Below are 15,071 nucleotides of genomic sequence, written 5' to 3' on the forward strand. Positions count from 1 at the left end.
CAGAAAGTTCCTTGCCAAAAAAATCAATCGGGAGAACAAGGGTGACAAAAAATAGTTGGATATCGATAAATCCTGTCCACTCCCTTTTACAAACATTGATGTTAATTTTTACAAATTTTAAAAAAGTCAGTTTATTTAGATTAATTCAAAATAAAAAACCCAAACACAACAACAATAAAAAAAAAAAGCAAAAAAAAATTTATCCCTCATCATCATTTCAAACATTTCCCCCATCCAAACCCTCAACAACAACAAAAAAAAACAAAACATCCCAAATTAAAAGCCGAAACCCGTTTATTTTAGCATTTTACAAAAATTTCAGAAACGCACTTTTCAATTTGGGAAAAAAAATATCACCCAAGGGGATCGAAAAGTTTGTGTCCCCTTTATTTTGTGTGGGCCACATCTTCTAAGACAAAATATAGCATTTTTCACATTTGTTTAATGTATTATGAAGATATTTTCCTTTAAATTTTATTTGGAAAACCCCACCATTTTTTTAAAAAACATGCCCCCGAAAAATGCTAACGGCCGGGTGAGCACACAAAATTTTGCGCTTGGACGGGTTCCAGTCCCCTTTCTATACAAGTATCAAAGTGATTGGGCCCCGTTTTATTATAAACAAAGATTTGTGCAAATATTAAATTGACTATATAAAATTATTCATTTTACCCATATGAATAGGAATCATTATTACGTCAATGTTTTGCACGTTATCGGTATATAAAATATTATGCAACTTTTTCAAAGAAGCTTACCGACATCCCGCCCTTAAAAACGATGGTTACTTTGGGAAATTTTTTTAATATTAAAAAAAATTTTTTGGGAGTGTATTTTCACTTTAGATATTTTGGATTGTTTGGCCCCATAACGCTAGGAAAAAGGGTTTTTATTTTCCCTTCCCTTTTTTAAAAGTTTTCGGTTACAACCCTTTTAAAAATTACATAAAATAACATTTTCTGCCCCTGAAATATTATTAAATATTTTAAATATTTTGATTTTGTTATAAAAAAACTGCCGGGGTTATTTTACACAATAACCCTTTTTTTAATTTAATTTTTAAGGGGGGTCCGTGGTCGATGGGTAAATTTGTTGACTTGCCCCCCTAATTGCCCCTTTACCCCCAACAAGGAAATTTTTGATTTTTTTTTTTCATTGGGGGGAAAAAAAATTGAATAAGGGGACTGACGGCGTTTCAATTTAAATTTATTGTTTATTTCCTTTAAAAATATGCATGGAAAAGGGGACCTAGGTCTTCCCCCCAGTTTAAGTCAGGGAAGGGAAAGACATTTTTATCCTTTCTCCCTTCATTTAACGTAAAAAAAATCCCAATTTTAAAAAAAATCAATACAAATTATTATAAATTTTTTTTAAAATTTAATCGATGTACCCGTTTTTTTGACCTACACACATAAAATGTTTTTGTATCCATGATATTTATTAAATTTGAAATAAAAATACGGTTCCCAATTTTATTTTGGGGTGGGACTTACCCATTTGTAATAATTAAAAAAGACATTACATTTAAAAACAGGGAGCATAATTTAAAAACACCAAAGGGTTTTGGGGCGCCCAAAAATTTTTAAACTAAAATAATTGGGAAAAACAGAACAACCACTCACTGTTTGAATGTAGGAACACCAAAATAAATATCAGCGTTTCCTTCAACTGTTTAAAAAGTTTTTTCATTATTTTTCTGATCTCACCCCCTATCCAGAATTACCTTTGGCTGAAAACTTCATAAAAAAAATTTTAAAAAAGTTTTAAAAAACGCAAAGCTTTGATATAAGAGCAAGTTTAAAAAATTTTGGGCTTTAAAATTCATTCACAATCAAATCGGGTTAAAGCTTACCAAGGAAAAATTGTTTGATATTTTTCCTTGACCCCAAAATAATCTGTATAAGATTTTAAAAGGGTTCGTAAATGTGCCCAAAAATTTTAAAAAAAAAAAAGTGAGATCATTTGATTTCCCGACCGGGGAGCACGGGGTTTTTTACTCTACCACCTTACATGTTGAATGCCTGTAAAAATATTTTTGGAAAAAAAAAAAGGAATGGGAATGATAAAAATTTACATTTAAAATCCCTACATTTTAATTTTTAAATTTTTTAAAAGGCGGCCCAAATTTAAATTACTGTATTTCCCTTTTTAAAAAAAAGGGGGCAAAAAACCAAACAGTAATTCGATTTAGATTTATTATTACTAGCTATTTAGAAGGGAGGGAAACCTTTTTTTATCCCCTTTTTTCGTTTTTTTTCGGTTTTTAAAATGATATCAACTAAATCAATAACAAAAAGCGAACTTCTCCTTTTAAATTTTTGGTTTAAAGATAAATGGGATTTGTGTAAGCATACGGGGTAAACATTTTTGTCTTCCCTTTTTCCCGAGTTGTCCAGAAAAGTGTTCGGGAAATTTTCATTATCCCCCCAAAAAATGAAATTTCCGATTCCTCTCGGACGGAAAGGGCAATTTTGTCTATTCTTTAGCGCTTGAAAAATGCCCAAAGTCTAATAACATATCTCGGGAAACCCTCTGGTTTTCATCAAAAACACTGTCCCGCCGTTATGTTGGCAAAAGGGCGACAAAACAAAACAAAATCGTTTTCGAACTAATGGTTTTGGGTAGGGGCTTTACTCCCCGGGAAAATTTTTGAGCTTAAATCCTGTACTAAAAACCCAAATTTCCTGTATAAATGGGTTTTAAAAACTGGGGGCACCGTCCCCCACGACACATCATCCATGTCTTTCCCATAAACGGGGGAGTAGTTTTTTTATTTTTTGAATAGACAATATCTCAGTTCTTGATTTTTTTAAAATCTTAGCCAAAAAAGGAATTGCAGTAAAAAGGCTGGGGAACAATAAAGTATTCATAAAGGAGTCCATACTTATTTAAATCGAATATATCACTTTAACAAGTTCAAAAGCCCGCACAAACATCGTTGTTTTTTCCCCTTTTTCCCCTTTTTTGCTCCTTCAGTCAATTTACAGGACCCATACTTTAACTAAACTCGTTTTATTTCGTTTTTAAACACCTCAAGTCCCTTTTGTTTTTGGGACAAAAGAAAATTTTTTACGTTTTTGCAAAACAACACCGTTGTGTAAAAAAATACGTCTTTTATCAACTGTTGTTTATTTCCAGTGCGTTGTAGAGCTTAAATAGATTTAATTCATTTCCATCTACGCATTGGGCAAGCGTTACAGGGGGAAACACCTTTCGGGAGGAGCTGTCGAGGAAAATTTGAGTGTTTAAAACAGTCTGGGTTTCTTCTTCCCCTTAAAATAAATTTATCAAAAAGCTAGCTAGTTACAAGGTTCACGTTTTATAACCAGCTTATCGAATATTCCCCTTAGTTTAATTTTGTTCCTTTAAAAATTAAAATGATATCAAATTACAAAATTTTCCAATTTTTCCCCCACTTTGGGGTTTTAAAAACAAAATTTTAAGGGTTTTTATTTTTTCCCGCCCTTTTCTGAAAAAACACAATATTTGTAACAATATAGACGATTAAAAACGAAAATTCTTTATACACGTTTTCAAATTTTTCATCGTGTTTTTTAATAAAATTTTTTTCTATTAGTGAATTTTTGCTTTAAAAATTTTTTCAATTTCCCAAATTTAAGCTGATAAATTTTTAAGCAAGTATATTTTTAATATTGAACAACCCTTTTTGATCCATTTGACTTACCTCCAAAACACCCAGAAACCCTTTCCCCGTTAGCTCTCGATTTTTCCCCGAAACCCAAATGCCCGTTTAAAAAAGAACCCTTTTGAGTTTGTGCATTAAAATCTTGACAACCCCCATTTGCAAAAACGGCCCCTAAATATCTAGAAGAACCAATTTTAGATTTAAAAAAGACTGAACTTTATTTGAAACTTATCAAATTTTTAAAAAGCATGGGTTGTTTCTGCCGATTTAAGTAAAGACATTTTAAAAATTATCACCCAAATTTTCAAACTGACAACCTTTTTTGATTCGTGTTTTTCCCTGAGTTGTAAATTGAAACACAAAATGCTATTTACTGTAATTAATGGAATTTTTCACGTTTTAGCAATTTTAAAAGATTAAAAAATTTGTCGAAATTCTATGTTCTTACAACCAAACAGAAATGATTTTTTTAAAAAACATTTTATTTTGGTTTTGTAAAAATTTTAAAGCAATGCAGTGGTTTTTTTCCCACATCTTTCGACACACCCATGTTTTAAAATCTTGCATTTTTCTGTCAGAAATTTTGGGGAACCTTTTGTCTCACTGGGCATAAAAAACAAATTAAACAATTTTTTATAAATTCGGGTTTTCCCTTCTTTAAAATGTTTCAACGCCCAAAAGTTTAAATCAGCAATTTGATCGAATTAAAAAATTGTATTTTTTAGGGGATTTTTCATAGAAATGTTATTTTATAAACGTCTAATTTAGCTTTGATATTTTTAAAAGCCAGCTTGACAAGATTTTTTTACATCAATTTGTTTGGGGGCATGGCCAACCCTTTTTAACCGTTGACGTGTTGAGCTATATAATTTTTAAAATTTTTAGGGTTTTACTAGGGAAAATTTTTAAACCTAAATTGTGATAGTAAATGAAAAAAAAAATTTTAAATTTTGGGTGACAAAACGTTTTTTGTTTAAACCCTAGTTTTAAAAAGGGTTTTAATGGGCAATTTGGGTTTTAACTTTTTTTAAAAAATTAAATTGAAATTGCAAAGGGCGAAATCAATATCCCATGGGTGACGAAAAAATTTGGAAAATTAGAAAAAAACTTTTTGAAAAGGGTTAAAAATTTTCGCCGTCTCTAAGAGCGGCTTATAATGCTTCATAAAATTTGCACGAACGTGAAAATGTTTTCAGAATATGTTTCAAATGATTAAAAAGTATCAGTAAATAATTAACGTGGGGCCTGTTAGAAATTCTGAGGGAATTTTGTAGAGTATGTTTGCCAATTCAGTCAGTCATCAATAAAGCAACACCGATAACTGTATTTTGAAGAGGAATTTGCTCACTACTGTTCGCAAATGTTTGCCGGCGGGAAAACCTTGTGTCACAAGTACACGTGTATTTATTTCAAAACGCCAATCAACACATGTACCCTTTATTCATGCATACAACACCGTTCACAGTTCATCAAACGGTCTGTAATCTTAATATAAGAATTTGCTTCTTTTTTCTATTGACAACATTTGTTAAAAGAAAATGTCAGAAAATACTTAAAGTTCTTCCGTTTTAAATCAATTATAATACAATTTACATTTTCATTAAATAGTCCAGATGAAGTTGATAATTATAGACAGATTTTCGACCCTTTTTTCCTTTTTCGTCTTTGTTTTATTTCTCGCTTTATTTCTGGTGTCCTGATGATTTGATATACACGCTTAAAATTAAGTTCAGTTACATTTTTAGGGGCGTCCGTGGCCGAGTGGTTAAGGTCGTTGACTTCAAACCACTTGCCCCTCACCGCTGTGGGTTCGAATCCCGACAGGGACTTTGGAGTCTTTCATGTGAGGAAGCTATCCAGCTAGCTTACGGAACGTCGGTGGTTCTACTCAGGTGCCCGTTCGTGCCTGAAAAATGCACGGAGGGGCATCTGAGGTCTTCCTCAACCAGTAAAGCTGGAACGTCGCGATATGTCACCTATACTGTGTCAATGTGACGTAAAACCCAAATAAAAAAACAAAACATTTTAGCCTGTTCGCATATCGAATTCATACTTGCAGATGAATGAAGCTATCTGGAACCAATCATGAACACTATGATACTAGTTAGGTTTCAGTGGAAAGGTTTAAGTTAGAAAAATATAACGATCATATATTTATCTGGTAAAAAATGGAAATTCTGATTGGAATTTTATAAACACATCTATTGCACCTTACTCTTATGTTACCGTAAACTATAATATGAAATTGATTTTAAACTGTATGTGACCGAAGGAATTGGTAGTGAAATGTCGAAATGGTAGTGAAATGTCCACAAACATATTTTTGTGGCTAAAACACAATCTTAAATCAATGGCATATAGTTAGATCAAGTGAGGTGTGTATCTCTGTTTTTTAAAATCGTATATTATTTTATAAATGCATACTAACCTTCACAAGAAATACCATCTGTGTTAAGGTTGAAACCACTATTACAACTACACTTAAAGGACCCAACTGTGTTGTCACAAATTTGAGAGCATAATGCGCTTGACTCCATGCATTCGTCTATATCTATATGAATAAAAAAAGTTGTTTTCTCCATTTATAAATGCAAACCTATAACAGAACACTAACGCACACAGGCACATACACACAAATTCAATAAACAGTATATATTTTCATTGGTATGAATGCTTTCAGCATTAACTTAATATAAATTATAAACAAGAAACAAAATACAAAGTTGCATAGAATAATAGTATGTAATAAGCACGTACATAATTTAACAAGTTAAAGCTATTCGTAACAAAGTAATAACATCATAAACTTATAATTATGTATATTGTTAGTAATAAAGATTTATGACTGCTTCGCTGGTCCTAAATTAAACGATTGCTTGCATATAAAGCCCGAGCCCGATCCGCTTGGCGAAAAAATATATTTTAAACCACAGTTTTTACAGGGCATACCATTGCAAGAATTTATGAGGATTTCATAATGCAGCAAACTTACTTTCTGTCAAAAAACATAGAGATTTCTGCAAAACATTTTATCATCCGTGTATTTAGTTTATATAGAATAAAGAAAATAAGAATCCCTAAAGAAAGTTCAACACAACATAATTGAAAAATGTTGCAGGTTCTGTTTGATTGAGCCTGTTCATGGACGGTACTGTAAAGTGCAAACTATCGTCAACGCTCCTAGCACCGGCTTAAGCAGAATTCAACATTTAAACATGAAATGGTAAAATTTTGAATTTAGAACATCCGCAGATGTGTTCATACGGCGGTTATCATGGAACCTTCAACGTGACACTTCCATGCATTCCATAAAAGCCGGCGTAATTGTCCCCAAGTAATAGAAAGCAATGGGTGCCCTTAAACGAGAAAAAAATGGGGCGGAACTAAAATAAAAATGGAAATTTTTGCAAAGAGGACAGAGGTTATGAAGCCTGCATATCACCAAATAAGACGTCAAAAAGACAAAGTTTAAAAAGCAGGAACATATCGCTAAGGGTGATTCCACACTATTCAAGTAGGAATCTTGGAACCACCCAACCCTAGAAAATGCCGAAAAGTTAAAACTAAAATACCACAAGCACAACAATAATGACGGTGCTGAACGATCTTTAAGGATCGGAAATATAACATCTCTGATTGAATGTACGGGCGACTTTTTTAACCAGCTCCACAAATGGAAAACAAACAACGCTGGAATTGTGCCATAAAAAGGAGAAAATAAGAATCTCTAGAGAAAATTTTAAAAAAATAATTGAAAATGTTGCGCACGGCTCGGTTTTATTGAGCCCTGTTTCATGGACGGTACTCTGCAAAGTGCAAAATATCGTCCACACCCCTAGCACCGGCTTAAGCAGAAAATTAACATTTAAACATGAAATGTTAAAAAATTTTGAGTTTAGGGAACATCCGCAAGATGTGTTTCATACGGCGGTTATCATGGAACCTTCAACGTGACACTTCGTGCCATTTATGAAAAGGCGGCGTATTTGGGCCCCCAAAAATTTGAAAATATGTGCCCTAAACGAGGGAAAAAATAGGCGGAACTTTAAAAAAAATGGAATTTTTAAAGGGGATTTAAGGTTTTTGAAGGGCCCGTATATCACAGATAAGACGTCAAAAGACACAGTTAAAAAGCAGGCAACATATCCTAAGGGTCACGATTTACCAATGAAGAGCGACGTAGCAAATATGCAGTATGATACACATTTATTACATTAGGACTTGGAAAACACTTCAGGTATCAAATTTGTTGTGTTTTTTTTTTTTTTTTTCATTCTTTAAACATTCATTGAGAAATCTAGTAACTTACCTTCATATATATTTATAAACGTACCACTTACCTTCACACACTTCGCTATCTGTACTTGAAAACACAGCTTTGTATCCGTTTTGACATTCACACCTGTGTGAACCTGGCTCATTTATACATGTTTGAGCACAGCCGCCGTTTCCAGTGTCGCACTCATTCACGTCTTGATAATATAAACATAAGCTTTCAAAAAATGAGAATAAAGATCAACATCGCAAAGCAACGTTCACAGAAAGCAGCCCCCCCCCTCCGACACAATAAATTCAAACCAACACCTTGCTGATTCCATATATCTTAAGACGAATTCTTGCTTTGGTCTAGCTTAGTGCAGTGGATCAGATCATTTGCTTCTTATTGTTATAATAGGAATCCAACAAGACAATTATGAACTTTCCTCTGACAAATTGAGATTACAAACAAATGTACAATCAGCCGATGGTTCTACAACAGGAAAGCTAGGATATCACCCTAATACTGTGTTGGTGAATCACAAAGCAGAAAAAGGCAGTGAAATAGATAAAATGACAAGCGGAAACAAAGAATTACATAGTAACCTCTCTTCATTTGTTATGACTTTAATTTAACTTAGTATTAAAGTTGCCATTTCACATAGTGATAATCTAAAGCTATAAACTGGAAAACATGCAAAAAAAGATATAAATAAGACGGAAACAACCTTTGCAGGAATACCCGGTAATGTCAGTGATATAGCCAGGGTCGCAGTAACATGTGTAAGACCCAGGGGTGTTGTTGCAGTAACCATCACATTTGGCTGTTCCTTCAACACACTCGTCGACATCTAGTCATAAATTAAATAATATATAATTTATGATTGATCATTATCATGAATGGAGTCCTATTCTAAAAATGTACATCTTATACTATAAATATTTTTACTTTCAAGCTTAAAACAAATATCATCTTAGCGCGTATTACAGATCTATCTTATAGATTATAAAAACAGAAAGAAAACTATATCAACTGTTTTTAAACAGTTTTTTGATATTTGATTTGTTTTCCATTTTTTATCAAACAAAGCCGTTAGCTCTCAAATTTCCTAGATTATGTGTAAACGTAAGCTCTTTTAATGTATAAGTAATATACCTTCACACGACCGTCTGTCGACACCTAAAGTATATCCAGTATTACATGAGCATGTAAAGGAACCTTCAGTGTTTGTACATTTATGAGAACAAGCTGCTGTTCCGAGCATGCATTCATCCACATCTAAAACATTTCAAAACTAACAATCACAATGAATTATTAAAAACTGGTTTGGTTACATATACGTGCTTAAAATTCAGTGTTTCATAATTTATCAAAATATTAAAAAACAACAATTTTTTAAGAAACACAGTGCGTTCTGTATGACTTACCGTTACATGATCGTCCGTCAGTACCAAATGTGTATCCTGTCCTACAGCTACAAGAGAAGGATCCGACATTGTTGTTGCATTTGTGACTACATCCTCCATTGTTGACATTGCATTCGTTTATGTCTTATTATTAAAATAACATAGTAATAACAGAAGCTATTTATTGATATATTGCTAAAAAAAATTACTAAACACAGTAATAAATTAATGTCTTAGCACTTAGTCTATATAAACTATTCGGAATATTAAAATGTCCAGCAATATAGGTCCATTTAGTACGAAAATCTACGGCGACGAAATATCACAGGGTATAAAGTCACTCTAAAGAAAATATTTCAATTTCTTAGATGTCGTTAATTATGAAAATGAATACAAATAATCAAAATTATTGATACTATATTTGTAGACAAAACTACAACAACAAGGACATGAAGAATGATATAAAACGTATTCCTCTTACATGTAAGTCATACACATTCTTTCAGATGAAAAGTTTGTCATTCAATATGTTAAAAACAGATTTTGTATTCATAAACATGTTGTAGTTAAAGAAAAATCATTATATATAAAATACTACAGTCTGTTGAAGCAAAATAGATGTATGAAAAGTAGACATGGCTATTTAAGCGAACAAGAATTTTGTAAACATATTTTCTTTGATAAATGTTTATGGCAATTAAGTCTTTATATATTTTCGAAAACTTTTAAGTGTTCATGTAAGAAGATATGGTAGATTCTGATATCGTATAGGTAGTCCATGGCCGAGTGATGAAGGTCGACGACTTCTAACCACTTCCCTTCCAGTTGAACTTGGATTCTGTCATAAGAGTAAGCTCTTCAAGTAGACGGTCGTGTGAAGTTGGTGGTTCTACTCAGCTTATGCCTGAAATAAAACATGGACATGCGCTTGATGTCTTCCTGTACCAGTAAAGCTTAAATTTGAAGCTATGTCCTACGTAGCCAGGACGAGGCTGATAAACTCTCAACTATACATATACTACATTATATACCTTGACATGACTTGAGATCCGAGGTCAGTGTATAGCCTGCTCTACATGTACAACGGTAAGAGCCATAAGTATTGACACAATTGTGTTGACACCCATGACCGCTGCTGTTGCATTCGTTGATATCTTTAACGAAAAGATAGATTTTTATTATAAATAAAAGCCATACTACTGCTTTAATTACATTTTTTTTTATTTCTGAAATCTACATTTAAATGGCTATGTTGCCGACTTGTTCTTAATGCCTGTAACGGTTTTGTTATGTCGGCATTTTTACTTTTAATGACAATGGTTTCTCTACTAATTGATAAGAACTTTTGAGATTTAAACATTAAAACTGCTTCATCTCCTTTCATGGTAGGGGTGCTAATGGGTGATGCAAAATAACTTTATAGACACATTTATTGTAAAAATTATGTATGATTACTGTAGAAATGTCGATTACATTTATCACCTTTGGGATATTTCAAAACTTTCCAATTAATTCACATTGCAACTAAAATGATGCTTTTCACGGGAAATCTAGTCTGTATCTAAGATTAAACTCAAGAGTAATTTGCTATACCAAAGAGACTAATTGTGATTTTATTGAAGTATAATTAAAGTCAATAAAACAGAATTATGGACTTTTTAAAATGACATCTTTTTGACGATTTGCTTCTCATTTAGATTTTGTTTTCAGTGAATATATGAAAATATTTACACTTATAATGCATCAATCTTTTTATATAACGTCAACATCTAAAACAAGTTAAAAGTCACAGACAGTCATTACCATAACACCTGGGCGAGGAAAAGCCACGTGGACAGCTACATATGTCTGGAGATTGGCATGTACCACCGTTAGGACACGAATATGACCCAAAACACGAAGCTATACAAATGATAAAGTATAATATACAACAGTTTATACCTATGATAATGAAAGTAATATTTTACAATTATGGTATATACCAATGGTAATGAACTCATAGAACAACTCGTCACTCATTTTTTTTTCGGAAAGATACATTACTTTTGTTTCAGCTTATAATTTAAACAAATAAGATTCGGAAAATAGGGTAAACTATCAACAGAAAATATTTCAACAAACATTGATTTTAGTTGTTTATTAAATACGCATACAAAGTTTATTAAGCATTAAACATAGTATGTAATACATACAAATAAACATATACACCTACTATGAGAAACAGAACAATTTTCCGGTGAATTTAAATAATTACCAGAAAAATAAACTATTCTAGATTTCCATACAACAAAGATTTATATGTGTCGTCAATATTGTAACATTGTTATATGTTGTCAAGAAATACGTTTCTGATTTGTAAAATACAAAAAATTAGACAATGCTAACAACGTTTCCATTGATCTAGAGAGTAAAATATTATCAAATTCATACCTATTTAGCCAATCATAATACATAGGTTTAAAAAAAATATTTTCTAAGATCTCTATAATGCGGACACACGAGGATAAAGTGGTATTTATTTTCAATTTTCTCATGGTACATGATTTGCATATTCGGTCTACAAGTTGGGTATTATCATATATTCCTGTTTTAATAAAAATATTGTTTTAAGAGGCTCTAAACCTAGTTAGTACTGCTCTATATTTGTTTTAATGTACAGAGTCTAAATATCATTTCCCCAAAAAATTGTGTTTAAATAGATAATAAGTCTGTAATCTTGAAGAATTATTAATTTTCGCATACCAATTTTTGCATAAATGTGTCCAATCATCTTTGTTTTATAGAGGCAATAGGAATTTCAATATCAAATTGATTATTCCAGACATAATCTAAACCCGTTACTCGATAGAATATCTTTTAAATAAGAGGCCCATTTTATTCCACCATAATAACGACCGGAGTCAGTATCGGATTAAAGGACAAGGTATGATTGTTTTACAATTGAGGATTCATTATGTTTAATTATCTTTTTTCATATTATCTTAAATTACCGGAACTCGACCTAATTCTCCACAACATTTGTGTAATGATAAGAAATATATATTTGAAGTTTGAAGTAGATATCTTAAAAAATAAAGAAGTTATTATATTTCTTAAAGAAAATCCTAAGTTCAAAGGGAGATAAATCTGTAAATATTGCTTCAAGAGTTATGAACATTGTCACATAAAATGTAAATGATTATAAGGAATAAGTATTTGAAGTTTGAGGTAATACCTTTAAAAAATAAAAAAGTTAAAATAAAAAAATAACATTTTTCTAGTAAATAAATCTAAGTTTATGGGGAGATAATTCTTGCGATATTGGTGCTAGAGTTATGAACCTTGTCACATAAGATGTGGATGATGATAACGTAAATATATTTGAAGTATGAAGTTGATCCCTTTAGAAATAAATAAGTTACAGTAAAAAATAATATTTTGTATGGAAAATTCTAAGTTCAAAGGGAGATAAATCTAAAAATATTGGTGCTAGAGTTATGAACATTGTCACATAAGATGGGGATGATGATAAGGTACATATATTTGAAGTATGAGGTTGATCCCTTAAGAAATAAAGAAGAAACAGTAAGAAATAGTATTTTTTGAGGAAAATTCTAAGTTCAAGGGGAGATAAATCTGAAAATATTGGTGCTAGAGTTATGACCCTTGTCACATAAGATGGGGATGATGATAAGGTACATATATTTGAAGTATGAGGTTGATCCCTTTAGAAATAAAGAAGTATCAGTAAAAAATAGTATCTTTTAAGAAAAATTATAAGTTCAAGGGGAGATAAATCTGAAAATATTGGTGCTAGAGTTATGAACCTTGTCACATAAGATGTGGTTGATGATAAGGAACATATATTTGAAGTTTGAAGTTGATACCTTAAGAAATGACAAAGTTATAGTGAAAAATATTTTACTGCACCAAAACTTTAATCTAAAATCTGGACGCGGACGCGGACGCCGACGCCGACGCCGACGCCGGGGCGAGTAGGACAGCTCTCCATATACTTCGTATAGTCGAGCTAAAAAAGTACATGTGACACATGTTAAGCGATTCCTTATTGAGTTCTTTACCAGTTACCATTTTTGAAAAGTGTAATGCCAAGATATTTAAGAGATTTAACAATTTCTATTCGTGTGTTGTAAATAAAGAAATCATAGTAGGAATGCCTGTCGTTTTCACAATTCATGGTTGTAGTCTTAGACTTATTAATTTTCAACCCCCAAAGTTGACAATAATTTTGAATTACATTTAACATTAGTTGTAATGTAAACAAGCTGTACAAATTTGTGAACATGTATTCGTCAAAAACCCGTTTTAAATGATTTATACAATATATTTCAGATCAAACGTTTCAGCAACTTACGGATGCTACAGTCACTTCCAGAATAGCCCAAACAGCAAACACTTCTATAGCATGTCTGTGCACATGGCTGGTAAACGGATCTGTATTTAATTAAAATGAATAGTTGAGACATTAACAGGTAAAACTCAGTATGTTCTCCAAAAAAACAATAACATATGCAGTTATAAAATGTTGTTTTTATGCTAGCATTATTAAACATAAATTCAGTAGTAATTTTGGCAGAATTGAATATAGTTATAATTCAAATGTCAAATAAAGTTGTTTAGTGAAATATTGAGTATATTTATGCTTAATAAAATTATTCAGATGTAATAAGTTACAATTATAAAAGATACAATAAGAGACAACGTGTTGACAAATAAAACTTTAAAAACCTTTCAGAAGACACCCCACTTATAAAGGAAGATAATTTGTATGAATATAAACATAATGACATGCCGGGGTTGCCTCCCTTTTAATAAACTGCATTGATGGAATACAGAATACAGAATACATTTCGTATAATGGTAATTATTATGAAAGAAATTACTGCAACCAGTGATGTATCATTTTTCGCGCCCGGTCTTCTGGAACTAACAAGAACAGATATAATGTGTGGAAACATGATTATTTATCAAGTATTGGTCAAACTCGATTACTGTTTAAATTTTGTATCAGTATCGTATTTCCTCTCCTGCGCATCGTACATATATACAATGATGCAGCAAACAGTTAAGAGTTTGATTTTTTTGCGCCGCAAGTCAAGTTAACTCTTCTTTTGGTTTCAGTTGCTAGCCCTCATTTAGTTACCAAGTACTTTATTCGTTTGAAAATTTCTAATATTTATTATAATAAAAAGACATGATCCTTAAGATTTCTATCACAGCTGCTGTCGTTCAAATCGAGTTCATGCAACACAATAGCTAAGAAACATAAACAATAGCATCATTAAACAAACAAACTAATTAGATATTAATATCTTACAATGACACATATTCAATATATAAGCAATTATCAATGACTTCCCTTACTAATATGTAACATACACAAACCTTATGGAATGAATTAAAACGAAGCATATGAGTATAAAACGAATGGTTATGATATTTACCGGTATCTGGCGCATCTGCTCCAGCCCCAAGTTCCGCAACTTGTGTAATATCTCTGCGAAGTTAAACATGATCCTTGACAGGAGTATGTTGTCCTGCAGTAACCGGCAAAGATACCCCTTAAAAGTCAAAGTAAAATAAAGATATGAAAACGCTATGGTGGCATATTTATACCAACAGTAACCTTATAATTATCGATTTAATTATCTTACTTACTAATTAGTTTTCGTGTTAACACGATAAATAACATATATTTATCAGACTAACTAAATATTTCTTTTCTGTTAGATAAATAACGAATAAGTATACACTAAAAGGT

General features: G+C 31.7%; 1 protein-coding gene across 1 annotated transcript in view; it reads right to left on the reverse strand.

Moving 5' to 3' along the window:
• Positions 1-6,069: 6,069 nt before the first annotated feature.
• LOC132756623 (signal peptide, CUB and EGF-like domain-containing protein 1) overlaps positions 6,070-15,071 on the reverse strand; it is a 28,673-nt gene continuing 19,671 nt past the window's right edge. Inside the window, exons 2-10 of the mRNA XM_060747743.1 lie at positions 14,755-14,871; positions 13,665-13,744; positions 11,114-11,212; positions 10,342-10,464; positions 9,332-9,454; positions 9,060-9,182; positions 8,632-8,754; positions 7,987-8,118; positions 6,070-6,197 (exon numbers count right to left, since the gene is read on the reverse strand). Of these exons, the coding sequence (XP_060603726.1) occupies positions 6,070-6,197; positions 7,987-8,118; positions 8,632-8,754; positions 9,060-9,182; positions 9,332-9,454; positions 10,342-10,464; positions 11,114-11,212; positions 13,665-13,744; positions 14,755-14,871 (1,048 nt within the window). The remainder of the gene's footprint in view (positions 6,198-7,986; positions 8,119-8,631; positions 8,755-9,059; positions 9,183-9,331; positions 9,455-10,341; positions 10,465-11,113; positions 11,213-13,664; positions 13,745-14,754; positions 14,872-15,071) is intronic.

This window comes from Ruditapes philippinarum, unplaced genomic scaffold (genome assembly GCF_026571515.1).
Source record: "Ruditapes philippinarum isolate M1 unplaced genomic scaffold, ASM2657151v2 ctg3401_1_1_1_1, whole genome shotgun sequence".
Classification (NCBI taxonomy): Eukaryota; Metazoa; Mollusca; class Bivalvia; order Venerida; family Veneridae; genus Ruditapes; species Ruditapes philippinarum.